Consider the following 15,673-nt stretch of genomic DNA (forward strand, 5'->3'; position numbering starts at 1 on the left):
TTGAAGAAATCTAAAGGTGGAACATTCAGATTAATTACAATGATCAAATGCTTGTTTACTACTAAAATATGCTTAACAGTAAATTAAGTAAAATAATAAAACAGTTAAACATCAGAAAGTTTTTCTTAGTTGAGAATGTGAATAACCCTAAAGATAAAAGAAACATTGATATGGGTTAAATTTAATTATCACATAAAATATGGATTATAAAATATATCACAATAATAATTATGACTCTTATCACACAGCACCCTGTGAATATTATTTTATGCGAGAACTGTCTTTAAACAATTATACTAATTTGAAGTGTCTCATACCATTTGCCTCTTTCAGTACAGTGTCTCACCTGTATGCATTTTGTTAAACATAATAATTACTTTCTTATGTCATAGGATTCATCTGTGTCGACAAACAAGAAAATTGTTCATTTCCTTAAACATCTTTAAAGTTGCTGTTGCCTCCTCCCAAAGCATAAAAGCTGTTAATTGCAGGTTAATCCACCTTTAATTAGTTTTAGTGAAAAGAAGAGAATTTGTAGTTCTGCTGGTCTCACAGGAGATGAAAATGAAGCAGTTTTGGAAAAGATGGAAAGGATTCAGGTAGTATACTGTAACATGGGGACATGTAGGGATAGATAATAATAATTAAAAAAAAATACATCTTACTCCTTCCATCTTGGCAGAATGTAAACAATTGATAAATTTTTTTCCCAGCAAAATCAGTGTGGCATCAACTTCAATGGTCTAGAGTAATGAGAAGAAACCGCATAAAATTAGTATATTTCCAAAATAAGGGAACTACATTTATATAAACTATTATGCAATTGCTGTGCAGAAAAAAAGATTAGAGCACACAAGGAATTAATGCGTTTCCAGTACTGTTAAAAGGCTTAAGAACAAAATCTGAACCATTTTCCCCTGCACCTAAACTAAATATATGCAAACTCAAGTGGAGAACATCAGTTAATATAATGGATAATACTAATAAACAAAATGTGAAACAATGTTTTTCTATCTAATAAATGTACGTGGGAAGAGCCCTAAACCTCCAATCTATGCATCTAAATCTTTTACAAAATTAGGAAAACCCATGCCCTTTGGCATCTGTGTCCTTACAAATACTGTTTTATACTGTATTTGTTTTAAAAAACAAACAAACAAAAAACAATAATTTTAAATGTATTTGGCTAAGGTGGTGCCTTAAAAGGCTTAGATGCTGTTCTAAAGCCTTACAACTATTTGGAAAATACTGACAGGGAAATCATAAAACTGTGCTCTCTGGAAAATGAAAAAAATATAGTCCACTAAAAGAAAACAACTTATTATTTGAATTAACTACTGAACATGTAAAATAAAAAAGTGACTTGTTGCTACAACAGTGCCTTAATTTATGGATTACATTAACTTTATTTACTCCAGGATGCCCCGCAAAGGAATATAGGCTTTATGTGTATGTGTTTTTCTGATAAAAACATAGATTATGATAATCTGGAATTTTAACTTCTGTTATCAGAGGACTTACTCACCTAGAGCACAGTCCGCACTTCATAATTTAGCATAAAAGTACATCTGTGACACGTTGGTCCCATATGAACCATCTGGGACCCTGAGAACCTCATGGACAGGTCTTTTGCTGGTGCCCAGAGTCAGGACTGAACACGGTGAAGCTGTGTTTCAGTTCTATGCAGCTAAACTCTGGAACAGTCTTCCTGATGGTGTGAGACAGACCTCTACTGTGACAATGTTTAAGTCCAGGCTGAAAACGGCTCTGTTTATCTGTACATAGAACAACTGAAACTGTTCTATCTGCACTCTTCTCTTTTACTTTATTTGAATTGGTTATTATTTATGTTTTATTGATTATGTTTTAATTGTAACTGTGTGTTTTTAACTTGTCTCTTTTCCATTTTTGTAAAGCACTGTGAATTGCGCTGTGTATGAATTGTGCTATACAAATAAATCTGCCTTGCCTCACCTTGTTTCGACAATTTTCCTTCAAAGAATGGCACATAACCTTCCAGTTATTGAACTACATTGTAAATCATTTTACAATTGCACTGTTTACACCGGTACACGTATGTTTCACATCTACCCTGTTACAATTGCACTGCCTACACTCTTACACACTGTTGAAATTGCACTGTTTACACCACTTACCACACCACATGTACCACTTACATTGGTACATGTCTGCTTACATACTACATCGACTACATTGTCATTTTTGCACTGTTCACATTGTAACACTATTACAAATGTTTACATTGTTTACTACATTTGCACATTTTATACACCTTAAATTTTTAAATCTTAGCCTTACATACAGGATACCTCCATTTTGTACATATTTTTCAATAGCGCACTTTATATTTTTATACTTTTTTGAAGATGTCTGTATCTTATTGTATTGCTACTTAGATGTAAGTGCGCTGTCGGTGGCAGAGACCAACTGCAATTTCATTGCACAACTGGTGTAACGACAATAAAGCTTATTCTATTCTATTCTATTCTATTCTATTCTATTCTATTCTATTCTATTCTATTCTATTCTACTCTAAATGGTGATACAAAAAAACACAACACAAAATCAGACATTCATTGATATATGGGTAATTTTGTTGTGTAAAATTTATTTTAAATGTTATAAATTGGGCTATTATGTTTGACTATAGATGCTATTTAAAATATTAAATATTAAAAAATAATATCATCCTTTCATTAGCTATAGTAATATTATTATTATAGCCTATATTCATATGGGCCAGGCTGCTGCACAACTGATTCTGATGAAAAGTAGTCTGTTTAATGCTCTTAAACTGAAGCCTTTAGGAATACCACAATTTGGTTAGAAAAACAACAAAAAAACCCCAATGTAATTATTCTGTGTTATTCCCACTATTTTGTCAGTTATATTACACTGGTCAACAACAAATTTATTGCTTAAGTTTTTTGAGCTGATTTAGGATAATTTTGGTGTGCTGAATCCAAAAATCACATTAATTTTGCTCAATCAGTTCAACTTTCTGAACTATGCTACATACTGTATTGGCTTTTTAACATTTTTGCTTACATTTATGGGCATTTTCACATCATATGATATAAATTCTTTCATATTTCTTGCAGTAAACAAGTTTTGAAGATTTTACTTTTGCCAATTTATGATTAATGTTTTTTTTTAAATATTACAGGTGAATGAAATGGCTTCGACTAGAAGATCTTGCAAAAATAAGCCTGATGTATTCTGCTACATCTGCAGTGAATACACCATTGTACCTAACAGGAATCAAGTCACAAGTTTCATAAAGTGTGCTTACCAAACTTATTTTGGTATTAATATAATTAAATGTAATCAATTTTGTGAGAAGATCTAATTTTTCAAAATCAAATTAGCAAAAAAACCTGACCTGATTGAGAAAAACAGATGTCATTTTTGGATTTAGCGGTGCAAAATGGTCCTAATTCAGTTGAAAAAACCTAGACAACTTGCAACAAAACGTTTTTTTTTGTAACCCAGTGTTATCGATTATATGCACTCGCGACACTTCTATTTTTTCCCAAATGCGTTTCCGTAATTTTGGACCCTTCTCGGCTTCCGTAGATCACATGTTGGTCAGACATGGCTGCTACGTAACTCATGTAATTCAGTCACAAACGGATTTAATGGACACAGTAAGTAACCATGTCACTTAGTAACATTATCGACGTATAAGCTTTTTCGGGTTTTGTGTACATAATTGTAGATCGACAAGGTGACGTGTTCCCGTTAGTTTTAATGCGGAAGTCAGTATACCTGCCGAACTCCTTGTGTAATAGTAGACATGTGCGGTGGTTGACATTAGACCCTCTTCTACATGTACGGACTGGATGTACTGTCAGGAACAATAACCACTGTTCAATAACAACTAGAAGCACTCGGAGAGCGCAGACCTCCGCCAAGGCTGATTAGTGCCCCCCCCCCCCCCCACGCCAAGGAGGTTATGTTTTTGCCAGGGTTTGTTTGTTTGTTTGTCTGTCTGTTTGTCTGTCCGTTAGTGTGCAACATAACTCAAAAAGTTATGGACAGATTTTGATGAAATTTTAAGGGTTTGTTGGAAATGGGCCCCCCCACCCCCGATCACCACCAAAATTTAATCATTTCTTCCTTATCCCATTTCCAACAAACCCTGAAAATTTCATCAAAATCTGTCCATAACTTTTTGAGTTATGTTGCACACTAACGGACAGACAAACAAACAAACAAACCCTGGCAAAAACATAACCTCCTTGGCGGAGGTAATAACCACTGTTCAATAACAATATCCACTGTCTAATGACAATCCACGGTAAAGGTGGAGAAAGGAAAAAAGTAAGTTGCACGGCTTGATAACAGAGTATACTGGTGTTTGGATTGAATGTGGTGATAACATGTGACCTCCATCAAAAACAGCTTATACCTTCCCCTGCAGCCGCTGTGTGAAAACATAATTTAATTTTATCTATTCACTTTGGAATTGTGTATGGACACTCTACGAAAAGAACAAAATCAGGCTCTACACAAAGTTACTTTTGATGAAAACACTTGCATCCCCAACCCAGGGTTCCCACAGGGTCTTAAAAAGTCTTGAATTTACAAATCTGCATTTAATACCTTACAAATGTCTTTAACCCTTTCATGCATGAATTATGAGAACCTTAGTCAAGATTTTTTTTCCCTGAGTGTTTTTATTCCTCCTTGGGCATGAAAATAACAATGCGATTGAATTTTTTTTAATGAACTTAGATAGATAGATAGATAGATAGATTTACTTTATTAATTCCCTAGGGGAAATTCAAAATACAAAATGCGGTCACCGCTCCACAAACACAGCCATACCACATCAACACACAATAAATAAATAAATCCACAGTATAAGTAGCTGTGAATAACTTAGATGTGTTTTCTACCTGTCGCATAAAAACATAAAAACATAAGAGCATAAAAACATTAAATCAACCTATTTTTCATGGACTTACAAAAACCATGTGTTTAATTTTTGAAGCAAAGAAACATGTATTTAAAACCCATTATCAGTAAGTGATATACTGTGTGAAAACTATAAAATAAACATTTTTAATGCTGCTAATCTGATGTTTTCTTATATTTTAACATACTCTAATACAAGTTGTTACTCACTTCATGGAGATAATATGCAAGAAAAAAAAAGTTATTATAGTAATTATAGTCTTATAACAGTTACCAACTGATTTACACTAAAACATGTTACCACAGATCAGATTTATCAAGAACAGCAAAGTTATAGTAATGCTATGAATGCCAGTGTATGGGATAATGCATGAGTGTCCACTGTGTTGGCTGATATGCAACTAAACCAACAAAGCCTGTGAATATACAAGAGAACAGCTGTAGAATAGCTGTCCAATGTACTGACCAGTATGCATGAAAGGGTTAAAAGGTATTAAATTTCATATGGTAGGTCTTAAGTTATGTTGTGTTGGTTGTGTTGTGTTTAAATATGTCTGTTAAAGGTCCAAGATGCAAAGAAAGTAACATTCTACTCTGTTCCACCCATTCCAACCTGACGATTTATATTGAAATCAGGAACCAATTATCACTAACTGCAGCCCCCTGTGAGAAATGATCACAGAACGTTCATTTCTGTGTTAAATTCCATTCTAAGTAGTCTTAAAAAATCTGTAATTTACAAATTTGCATTCAATACCTATAAAAAATCTTTAAAATGTATTGAATTTGATATGGTAGGTCTTAAGTTATGTTACCATAAGCTTGTTACCTGTGTTGTGTTTAAATGTGTCTGACAGTAACATTCTATTCAGTTCCACCCATTCCAACCTGACAATTTATATTGAAATTAGGAACCAATTATCACTAACTCTGCAGCCCCCTGTGAGAAATGATCGCACAACATTCATTTCTATACACCGTATGTATATAATATTCAATCTTTGTTGATGTAAAATAAATACATTTTCCTAAATTCCAGGAGTCACAAATTTTTGCCAGTATGACTGTGAAATGTTCTAAGTATTCTTAAAATGATCTTAAAAAGTCTTGAATTTAACTTGTAGAAACCTATAGGAACCCTGGTGTAACTGTACCATTCTTATAGTAGTCTTTTAAATGTTTGCTCTTAATAATAATGTTTTTTCAAGTAATATTCCAAACAAGATGAATTCATGTCACATATCAGTCAACAAGAAATTTCACTTCTATGTTTTAATAGCAGTCTTGTTTTTAGATTATTATTGATATGGCTGTGTCTTATGGCCAGAAAGGTTACCACCAGTTGAAAGGCCGCTTTTTAGTCCTGAGTAAATGGTGAACTCAGATAACCATCTCATTTCAGTTTAAAGCAAGTGTTTATGGTCATAACATGACTAACAACACAGTACTGCAGAACATTTCAGTCATCTAGAGGTAGAACATTCAGAATTTTTACAATGATAAAATCTATTTTCAACATTCATTATGTGGGAACATAAAATGAAGCATACAAACATGTTCTTACACATTTTATCTTTATTTAACAATATAAACAAGAAAGATATATCATTTTATAGTTAACTGCATTGATATAAATATAAATGGGTTTTTTTTAATTCCGTTTAAGTTAAGAAGCTTTATTGTCATCATATTAGCACAAGGCATCAACATGACAAAATTCAAGGTGCTCCTCAAGTCAGTGCAAATCAAGCTTAACATAAAACAAAACAAAACAAAACATATACTATATCTAAAATAAAGGTAGCTAAAAACAATTAAAAGCTGCTAAAACAAAAGTATCTAAGACAAAATAAAAGTGGCTAGACAATAAACACACCTATCAGCACTGAACAACATTGAAACAGATGTAAACACAGCATAAATAAAAGCTTCATGGTGGTATTTGGGTGGATAAAAAGGTGTTATTGCACATGAGGAGGGACATAGCAGCAAAGTATAGCGCATTATTGTTTGTTAAGTGCCTTTATTGCCCAGGGAAATAAACCGTTCATCATTCTGGTGTTGGGGGCTTTTATTGATCTGTAGTGCCTGCCTGAGAAGCCAAATAATCACGTTAATAATCAACCATCTGCATCACTTGGGCAGAAACCGTGCCATAAACATTAGTCTTGCGTCTCTTTGAAGATGAACTTCTTCCTAGTTTTAATTACATCCAAAATAAAGGTTAGTCTTAAAAAAAGATGTTGACTATGCATATCTGACTAACTCATGGGCTAATCAATTATTTGTACATATCCCTAATAATTATTGTTTTATTGCCCGGTGCTATCTATGGACAATTCTTCCATCACATTGAAATTATTCTGATTTGAGATTCCATCTTAGCTGTTTACATGGGACCTAAATACAGTGTTGACATGCAGGAAAATGATACCACTATTATATTAACAATATATTGTGATAGGGTGAAAAATTATATCACATTAAGTCTCATATGTTTTTTTGTTGAGTCCTAACTACCATTTATACTTGTCACATCCACTCAGGCAGTGTTAATTTATTTTTCCTGGTCTCTCTAACAGCCATGCCTTTGTCATTTTATTTTCAACAGGTTGATGGCTACATCTGTGCTGTGTCGACGGGTGCCCAGGCTACGATGCCTCCCAGGCTTGAAAAGGGATGCCATGCAGGCTCAAAACCTGCATGACAAACCAGAGGATGACTCAGATGAGAAGAAAGGGATGAAAGGAGTACTGCAACACCAGGATGGCTCTTCCCAAAGAGGATACAGGCTTCATTACAACCCATCTCCATATCCTCGCTCTTTGTTGAACATAGAAACCACCTGGAGCCAAGGTGATAATGAGGAAGATGAACCATGTCTGTCCACTCTTGCTCCTTCCTTCTGGCAACAGAGCAATCGGTACAGTGTGAGTTGCTCAAGGCATCTTTCCAGCACAAAAAACACACTACTTGACTTAGCTTTTAACAAAAGCCCTGAACCTGAGATCCAATCATTGTCACAGCGCCATAGAAAACCAATACCGCCAGATGTTAAAGTGGATACACGTGCCTTTCACAAGTGCCGAGCAGAATATTCCTCCATTTCCCTCGATCTTAACCAACAGCCTAGCCCAGTTGAATGGGAAAAGGCCCTGCAATTGCTACAGAAAGTGACTGTTCTAAAGGGAAGTATGAAACCATCAGATGTGTCAGGTTTTCTTTTGGAGCTCAGCCACTTGCACCCTGACAAGATGTTGTTGGTGAGGAATGACCAACGTTTCAACATGCTCCTTCGATACTCTGTTGAAAACCTGCGCCTCTTTACTTTGTTTCAGCTGCTGGATGTTTTGCAGGCGTTTGTGTGGCTTGACATGCCTTCTGCCCACACTGTGCTGGAGCTGTATGAGGTTGAGCTGAGCCGTCGTGCTAGCCAGATGAACTTACACCAGTTGCTGTTAGCTGCTGACTTGTGGCGCTGTATTGGGAAACAGGTGCCCCAGTTTTTAAAGCACCTCTACGAGTCTGTCCATTTATATCTGGGACAGGTAGGGACTCCTGAGCTAGTTCAACTGCTGTATATAATAGGAGAAGGGAGGCATTGCCCAAAAGACTTGATTCATCCTTTAGAGCGGCTTCTTATGCGTCATTTACAACATTTGCTTCCAGAGGAGGTTGGCACTGTATGCTTGGGCCTTTTTAAATCTCAGACTTCACTGTCAGAGGTGGCAGTGACTCGCACTGTTGATAAGGCACACTCAGTTGTGGAGGAGATGAGTGACTTTGCTGTGGTGAATGTGATGAAATTCCTGCGTTTCAGTTACCTCTTTCACAGAGCATGGCTACAGGCCATGGCACAAGAAGTGCCTCGGCGGGCGCCTGGAATGGGTGTGAAGGGGTTGATGCATGTGGCACTGGCCTGCTCAGCACTGCATTACCGTAATGATAACATGCTTATGGGGATTGCCAGTAGAGTGCCCTCAGTGGTGCCACACTGCAGGAGTAAAGACTCATCCAAGCTCCTGTGGGCCTTTGGCACTTTAGGGTTTCCCCCAGTTGAATCTCCAAACCTCTATCCCAGCCTCACAGAGGGACTGAGACAACGGAAAGCTGAATTCCACCGATACCCAGAACATCTGCTCACTGGTCTGCTAGGCCTGGCCTTTGTCTCCAAGTTCCCAGAGGACCTCCTTGAATTAGCCTTGAGCCCAGACTTTGTTAACTTGGCACTTAAATCAACACAACTGGAGCTGAAAAAAGACCTGTACACTTTAGATGGGAGTGTGGCTCTCGAGTTGCCTCAGTGGACTGGACCCCGACTAAGCCGTGAACTGAGGCAAGAGGTGGCAGAAATGCTGTGGACATTTGCTCAGTCAGATGTATGTCAGAAACCAGAAGTTCAGGAAGCAGAATCCGCTCTAAAAGATTTGCTCGGAGGAGAGAACTTTGTCTGTAAGAGAATGATTCTACCCCACACTCGTTCCATAGATCTAGAAGTACATCTGGACGCTGCTGGACAGCCCATACCTGTCAATCAAACATTATGCACAGATACAGTATCTCCTGACAACAGTCCATCCAAACAAGTTTCTCATCAAGGTTGGGGACAAATGAACATAGGAGTAACTCTGACTGATGAACTTTTGCTCCAGTTAACAAGTACTAAAAGGAAAAAAGAAAAGGAAGCTGTAACCGTAGCTCAGCCAATATCTCTTCACAGAGTAGAACCTGATGATGGCGATAAACTGTTTGACACAGGTGTAGTCCTCACCCGTGACATGACAGACCTTCTAACCAAACCCAGTAGCCAAAATGTAGCTCCTCGGGACTCCAAACGCACAGAAAAACTGGCTGTCCAGGTTTGCAATAGAAACCACTTCTGTTCCCAATCACAGCAGTTACTGGGCCTTCATGCCATGAAGAGGAGGCAGTTGAGGTTGGCAGGATACAGGGTTGTGGAGCTTAGCCATCAGGAGTGGTTTCCAATGCTCAGGAAAAGTAGAGCAGAAAAGCTAGCATACCTGCACGGCAAGATCTACAGTGGTCAGTAATGATCTACCAACTAAAACCCCCAAAAACTCCAGAATACATGATGAATATACAGTGTATGCAGCCATGTTTCTGGGGATTAAATGTCTGCTTGAGAATGTGCAAACAAGGGAGTAGGATAATTCAGTCGAGGACATCTCTAAATGATGATTAATGTAATCTATTACAGTATTGTAAGAAAGAATCTGAAAGATTTTTTTTTTTTTTAAATGCCAATTAAAGAACATTCAAAATGTTACTGTTCAAGGTTGTTTAATCAAATGATGAAATTCACTTCTTGGGTCTGAAGAGGAGAAATGAAACATTTTTCATTATTCTTAACAACTTGCAATCCTTCATAATGGCCATGGGTTTTTCAGATGAAAAAAAAAAAGGCAATCCAGTTCACATGCCAAATTCACTAAACTCTTCATCTGATGAGTGAAGTCTAACAGATTTATATGTTCTTTTTTTCCCATATTGTGTCCTCACATCAGAAAATCCAGTTATGTAATTTAAAATGATGAATACATTAAAAACTGAACAAGTATTTGAATTTTGGGCTTGTATTTTTTTTTTTTTTTCTAAATCAGGCCAGTTGGTTTTTGGCACCTGGTTGAACTCTGAAATGCAGTTACATGGTCAAAACTCTGTAAAAACAGTATTAAAAAGAAAAATGGACAATCACAACACTGAGAAAAAAACAAAAACAAAAAAACAGTAAAAACAACAAGGAAAACGGTGTAAAAAAACAAGAAAAAAAAGAACCCAAAACAGCATTTTTTTTTAGCAAGTCAGTCCACTCACTGCTGTGTCTTGCTCTCCATTAAACAGCCAGTGGGGGGTGCACTGAGCATGCTCAGATGTCTATGGAAAGAACAAGGTTTATTCTATCAGTGAGTTTTGAATTTTTTCTTATTGAGCAGACTGTTGAATTTCTATGAATATTTAAAATCATACATTCGGAACGCTCACTACAGACATGTTAGGGGTTAAAGATAATAACATTACATTAGAACTTTATACCGTCATAAACCTCATAATCAACCTCCTATAGGAGAACCACTGCCATTTCAGCACCAAACTCCATTCTTTTCATTTAGAGCTGTGTCTAGTGGTGACAATAACGTCAGCACTTCTAGTTTTTAACACTTTGTCATTTTCTTTGACTCTAAAAGGTGTTTCTTAGTGGTTCTCATCACATCTTGCCACTTTTTGACACATTGGTCAAAGGCCCCATTGTGTTACTTTCCCTCACTATAGGAGACCAGCAGAGTGACTCACTACTCCCTGTAATGGTCACATACACAGTGGTGTGAAAAAGCGTTTGCCGCTTTCCTGATTTCTTTTTTTTTTTTTTTTTGCATATTTGTCTTACTTAAATGTTTCAGATCATCAAATAAATTTAAATGCTAGACAAAGATAACACAAGTAAACACAAAATACAGTTTTTAATTGAAGCTGTTTATTAAGGGGGGAAAAAATCCAAACCTATATGGCCCTGTGTGAAAAAGTGATTGCCCTCTAAACCTAATATCTTGTTGGGCCACCCTTAGCAGCTGCAGTCAAGGGCTTGCGATAACTGGCATTGAGTCTTTTACTGCGCTGTGGAGGAATTTTGCCCCCCTCATCTTTGCAGAATTGTAATTCAGCCACATTGGAGGGTTTTTGAGCTCGAACTGCCTTTTTAAGGTTAATCACTTTCTCACAGGGCCATGTAGTTTTGGATTTTTTTCCCTCTTAATAATAAACATCATTTAAAACCTGCATTTTATGTTTACTTGTGCTATCTTTGTCTAATATTTACATTTGTTTGGCGATTTGAAATATTTAAGTTTGACAAACATGCAAAAAAAAATAAGAAATTATATAAGTAACCACTTTTTCACTCCATTGTAAATCCCCTCGACTGTTGCTGTAAATGTATTCAGATCTTCCATTATTGTACATTGGCATTTTTAGCATAATAACAGTTCTAGGTAATTCACCACCAGAGAGTGAATGCATAATGGATCAATAATGTAAAGTGCTTTGGGTGCCTTGAAAAGCGCTATAGAAATCCAATCCATTATTATTATTATTTTATTTGTTTTTTAACATGAAATAAAGAAATAATACATAAAGCCCCATTAATGAATGGTCCTGAGAAAATATGGAAGGGGAAAACAGCAGTGAACTTTTATTCAAATCACATCAGCAGACATATTTTGATATCATATTTTTCAAGATGAATCGTTTGTAGCAGCTTTTCAGTCATAGCTCATCTATAGCAGGGGTGTCAAACTCATTTTAGTTCAGTTCCACATTCAGCCCAATTTGATCTCCAGTGGGCTGGACCAGTAAAATAATAACAGTGAAAAACGTAACATTATATTATGATCAGGTTTACATCTACAAAGTTTCCTTAAAAATCTGAATAACATGAACAACTTGAATTGTCTTAAAAAAAAAACAAGTGCAGTTTTACAATATTCTGCTTCTGTTTATCAGTTTATCATTTACACGTGCATTACAATCGCACAAAACATTTAGTAATAGGCAGAATATTGGTAAAATTGCATTTACTTTTCTTAAGACATTTCCGTTTGTTCATATTTCTTCAGGTCATTTGTTCAGGTTATTCACATTTTTTGTAAAGTTTGGTAATGTGAACATTTTCATGTAATTTTACTTCTTTACACCAAAAAAAAAAAAAAAAGAGGAAATTTGGGGTTGTCATTATTTATAGGTTATAATGAAAATATTTTACTGATCTGACCCACTTGAATTCTAATTAGACTGTATGTGTCTGTATGTGGAACCAGAATTAAAATGATTTTGACACCATTGATTGTTAATATCTTCAGTGTAATTTTTGCAGTTCACAAATTCATCCCACAGGCTGGATTCGACCCTGTAGCGGCCCGGATTTGGCCCCCGGGCTGCATGTTTGACACCTGTGAGCTATAGGGTGTCCAAAATAACAAAACAATCTTATAATACTGTAAAATGCCAGTACATTCCCAAATTTATTAAAAGACACAGTGAATGAATGTTTTATTTCAGACATATAAAAAGCACAATACAATCACCGGAACAAATCGAAACAATTTTTTTTTTCTTACTATTATGCAAAAAATATTCTTAAAACAATTTTAATATTATTTACACTTCTGAAAAGGAGCGGGAAGAAGTAAACACTGATTTAATCACACACCTTCATTACAATACGACACAAAGTATATCAAGCAATATTAACACAACATGTACAGTATATATGTCTCAGTCAATAATAATCGTATATATAGTTATGAAGTGAACTCTTTTTTTGGAAACTCAGTAAACATTGAATGTTACAATATTCATGTTTTTTTTTTTGAGCACTTACAATAATACTTACACATACAGCCTAATATGATACGAAGTGGGCCGGATCAGTAAAATAAAATAAATAGTAGGATAAGAACTTAGAAATAATGTCATCTCCAAAGTTTTCTCTATGTTTTTGAGTGAAAAAAGTAAAATTCCATAATGAAAGTGTTTACCTCTACAAACTGTACTTTAACATAACATGAACAAATATGAACACCCTGAAAATTCTTAAGAAAAATAAGTGCAATTTCAACAATATTACACCTCAGTTCATCATTTATACATATGCATTACAACTTACAGATCGCAGTGAATCTACAAATACACAAAACATTTAATAACAGGCAGAATATTGGTAAAATTCCACATACTTCTCTTAAGACATTTCAGGTTGTTCATATTTGTTCAGGTTATTCACATTTTTTTGTAAAAGGCTAGTCTGTAAATGTAAACATTTTTGTGTAATTTTATTTTATTTTATTTTATTTTTTTTTTTACACTAAACCAAAGAGGAAAATTTGCACTTTTCATTATTTATAGATTATTACCTCTGCCAAGGAGGTTATGTTTTTGCCAGGGTTTGTTTGTTTGTCTGTCTGTTTGTCTGTCTGTTAGTGTGCAACATAACTCAAAAAGTTATGGACAGATTTTGATGAAATTTTCAGGGTTTGTTGGAAATGGGATAAGGAAGAAATGATTAAATTTTGGTGGTGATTGGGGGTGGGGGGCCCATTTCCAACAAACCCTGAAAATTTCATCAAAATCTGTCCATAACTTTTTGAGTTATGTTGCACACTAACGGACAGACAAACAGACAGACAGACAAACAAACAAACCCTGGCAAAAACATAACCTCCTTGACGTGGGGGGGCCCACGGGCGGGGCCACTGATCAACCTTGGCGGAGGTCTGCGCTCTCCGAGTGCTTCTAGTTATTACCTCCGCCAAGGAGGTTATGTTTTTGCCAGGGTTTGTTTGTTTGTTTGTTTGTCTGTCTGTTTGTTTGTCTGTCCGTTAGTGTGCAACATAACTCAAAAAGTTATGGACAGATTTGGATGAAATTTTCAGGGTTTGTTGGAAATAGGATAAGGAAGAAATGATTAAATTTTGGTGGTGATCGGGGTTGGGGGGGCCCACGGGGGGGGCCACTGATCAGCCTTGGCGGAGGTCTGCGCTCTCCGAGTGCTTCTAGTTTTTATAGTATTTTGCAGGTCTGATCCACTTTAGATTGAATTGACCTAAAATTATTTTAACATCCTTGATTGTTCATTTCTTCTTTGTAATTTTTGCACAAATTCATCCCAGGGGCCAGATTGGACCCTTTGGCGGGCCGATTTTGGCCCCCGGGCCGCATATTTGACACCTGTGATTTAGAGCATTCCTCTGTCCTAAATGATGACATATGTGACATTTTGACAACAGTTTCAGAAAGAGATCACACAACTGTTGAAAATGTTTGAGCGTATATGATATAAGAGATGGTCATAGCTCAGTGACTCGGAGAAATAACCTCTTTCACCCTGGGATAAAATTTGCGCTTCCAGACTCAGCTGTGTTTGACCTCTTCACATTGTTATAGGAGGACTTCTCTGTGTTCATCTCTAACGCTTCCACTGCCTCGAGGCTGGAGATCTGTACAGATACCACTGTTTGTATCAGACTCTATTAATTGGATGAGTTTTTTTTAGGATATTGCTCTGTCACTGTTGATATAAGACACTTCATTTTTCCAGGGCTTTGCTGTTAAAGGAACACCGTTCAATTTTGGTGTTGACATCTACTTATTATTAGTAGTTCATGTCAATATAATGTTATTTACCTGCAGTTGTACTAATCATTGCTTTTCTTTATTGTCTTATTGAGGGTTGGAAATATTTTTAGTGAAGATATTCGGATCACTCCCTAAAAAGAAAGGTGGTTGAGACCTTGGGTAAGGACACACTCTACAGACTACAGGTGTGCTCTGTTTCCCTGTAAATGTTTTTCTTTCCCTCACCACCTCCCTTTTCTTTCTGACCCAGAAACTGTTGTTAGTGCTTTTCATCTGAAAAAGAGGGGGAAAGAAATCAAGGTCACCTTAGGCATGTGAAGGAAATGCAAAACATATTTTTCTGGGAGCATATTTTCATAGCACAAATGTTACCACTCCTATAACTCTATGATATCTAGGTAATTGTTTTGTATTGTGTAACTTTTTATTGCATTTAACTCAATTTCTATAAAATGCAGCACTGAGAAACACATTTAATAGATAATTTTTAGACTGAAATGTAATCTTTCTCTTAAATGATGACACCACAATTTTTTTTTTTTTTTACCTTATTTTCTTCACTTCTTCCATTGAATTTTCTTTG

General features: G+C 35.9%; 1 protein-coding gene across 2 annotated transcripts; it reads left to right on the forward strand.

The window, feature by feature from the left end:
* Positions 1-3,606: 3,606 nt before the first annotated feature.
* Positions 3,607-10,185, forward strand: fastkd5 (FAST kinase domains 5). 2 transcript variants are annotated; one of them, XM_030125586.1, is made up of 2 exons: positions 3,607-3,668; positions 7,553-10,185. In XM_030125586.1, exon 2 carries the CDS (start codon positions 7,557-7,559, stop codon positions 9,990-9,992), a length of 2,436 nt encoding a protein of 811 aa, XP_029981446.1. In that variant the 5' UTR covers positions 3,607-3,668; positions 7,553-7,556; the 3' UTR covers positions 9,993-10,185. The 2 variants fall into 2 exon arrangements, with proteins under 2 accessions (XP_029981446.1, XP_029981445.1); XM_030125585.1 differs by lacking the exon at positions 3,607-3,668 and adding an exon at positions 4,280-4,343.
* Positions 10,186-15,673: the final 5,488 nt, after the last annotated feature.

This window comes from Sphaeramia orbicularis, chromosome 21 (assembly GCF_902148855.1).
Source record: "Sphaeramia orbicularis chromosome 21, fSphaOr1.1, whole genome shotgun sequence".
NCBI lineage: Eukaryota > Metazoa > Chordata > Actinopteri > Kurtiformes > Apogonidae > Sphaeramia > Sphaeramia orbicularis.

Bases quoted from the DNA above. Each gene is read 5' to 3' on its own strand.
- fastkd5 (XM_030125585.1), top strand. From the start codon at position 4,309: ATGACAATCCACGGTAAAGGTGGAGAAAGGAAAAA. The intron at 4,344-7,552 runs AGTAAGTTGCAC...TATTTTCAACAG, and splicing joins AAAGGTGGAGAAAGGAAAAA to GTTGATGGCTACATCTGTGC.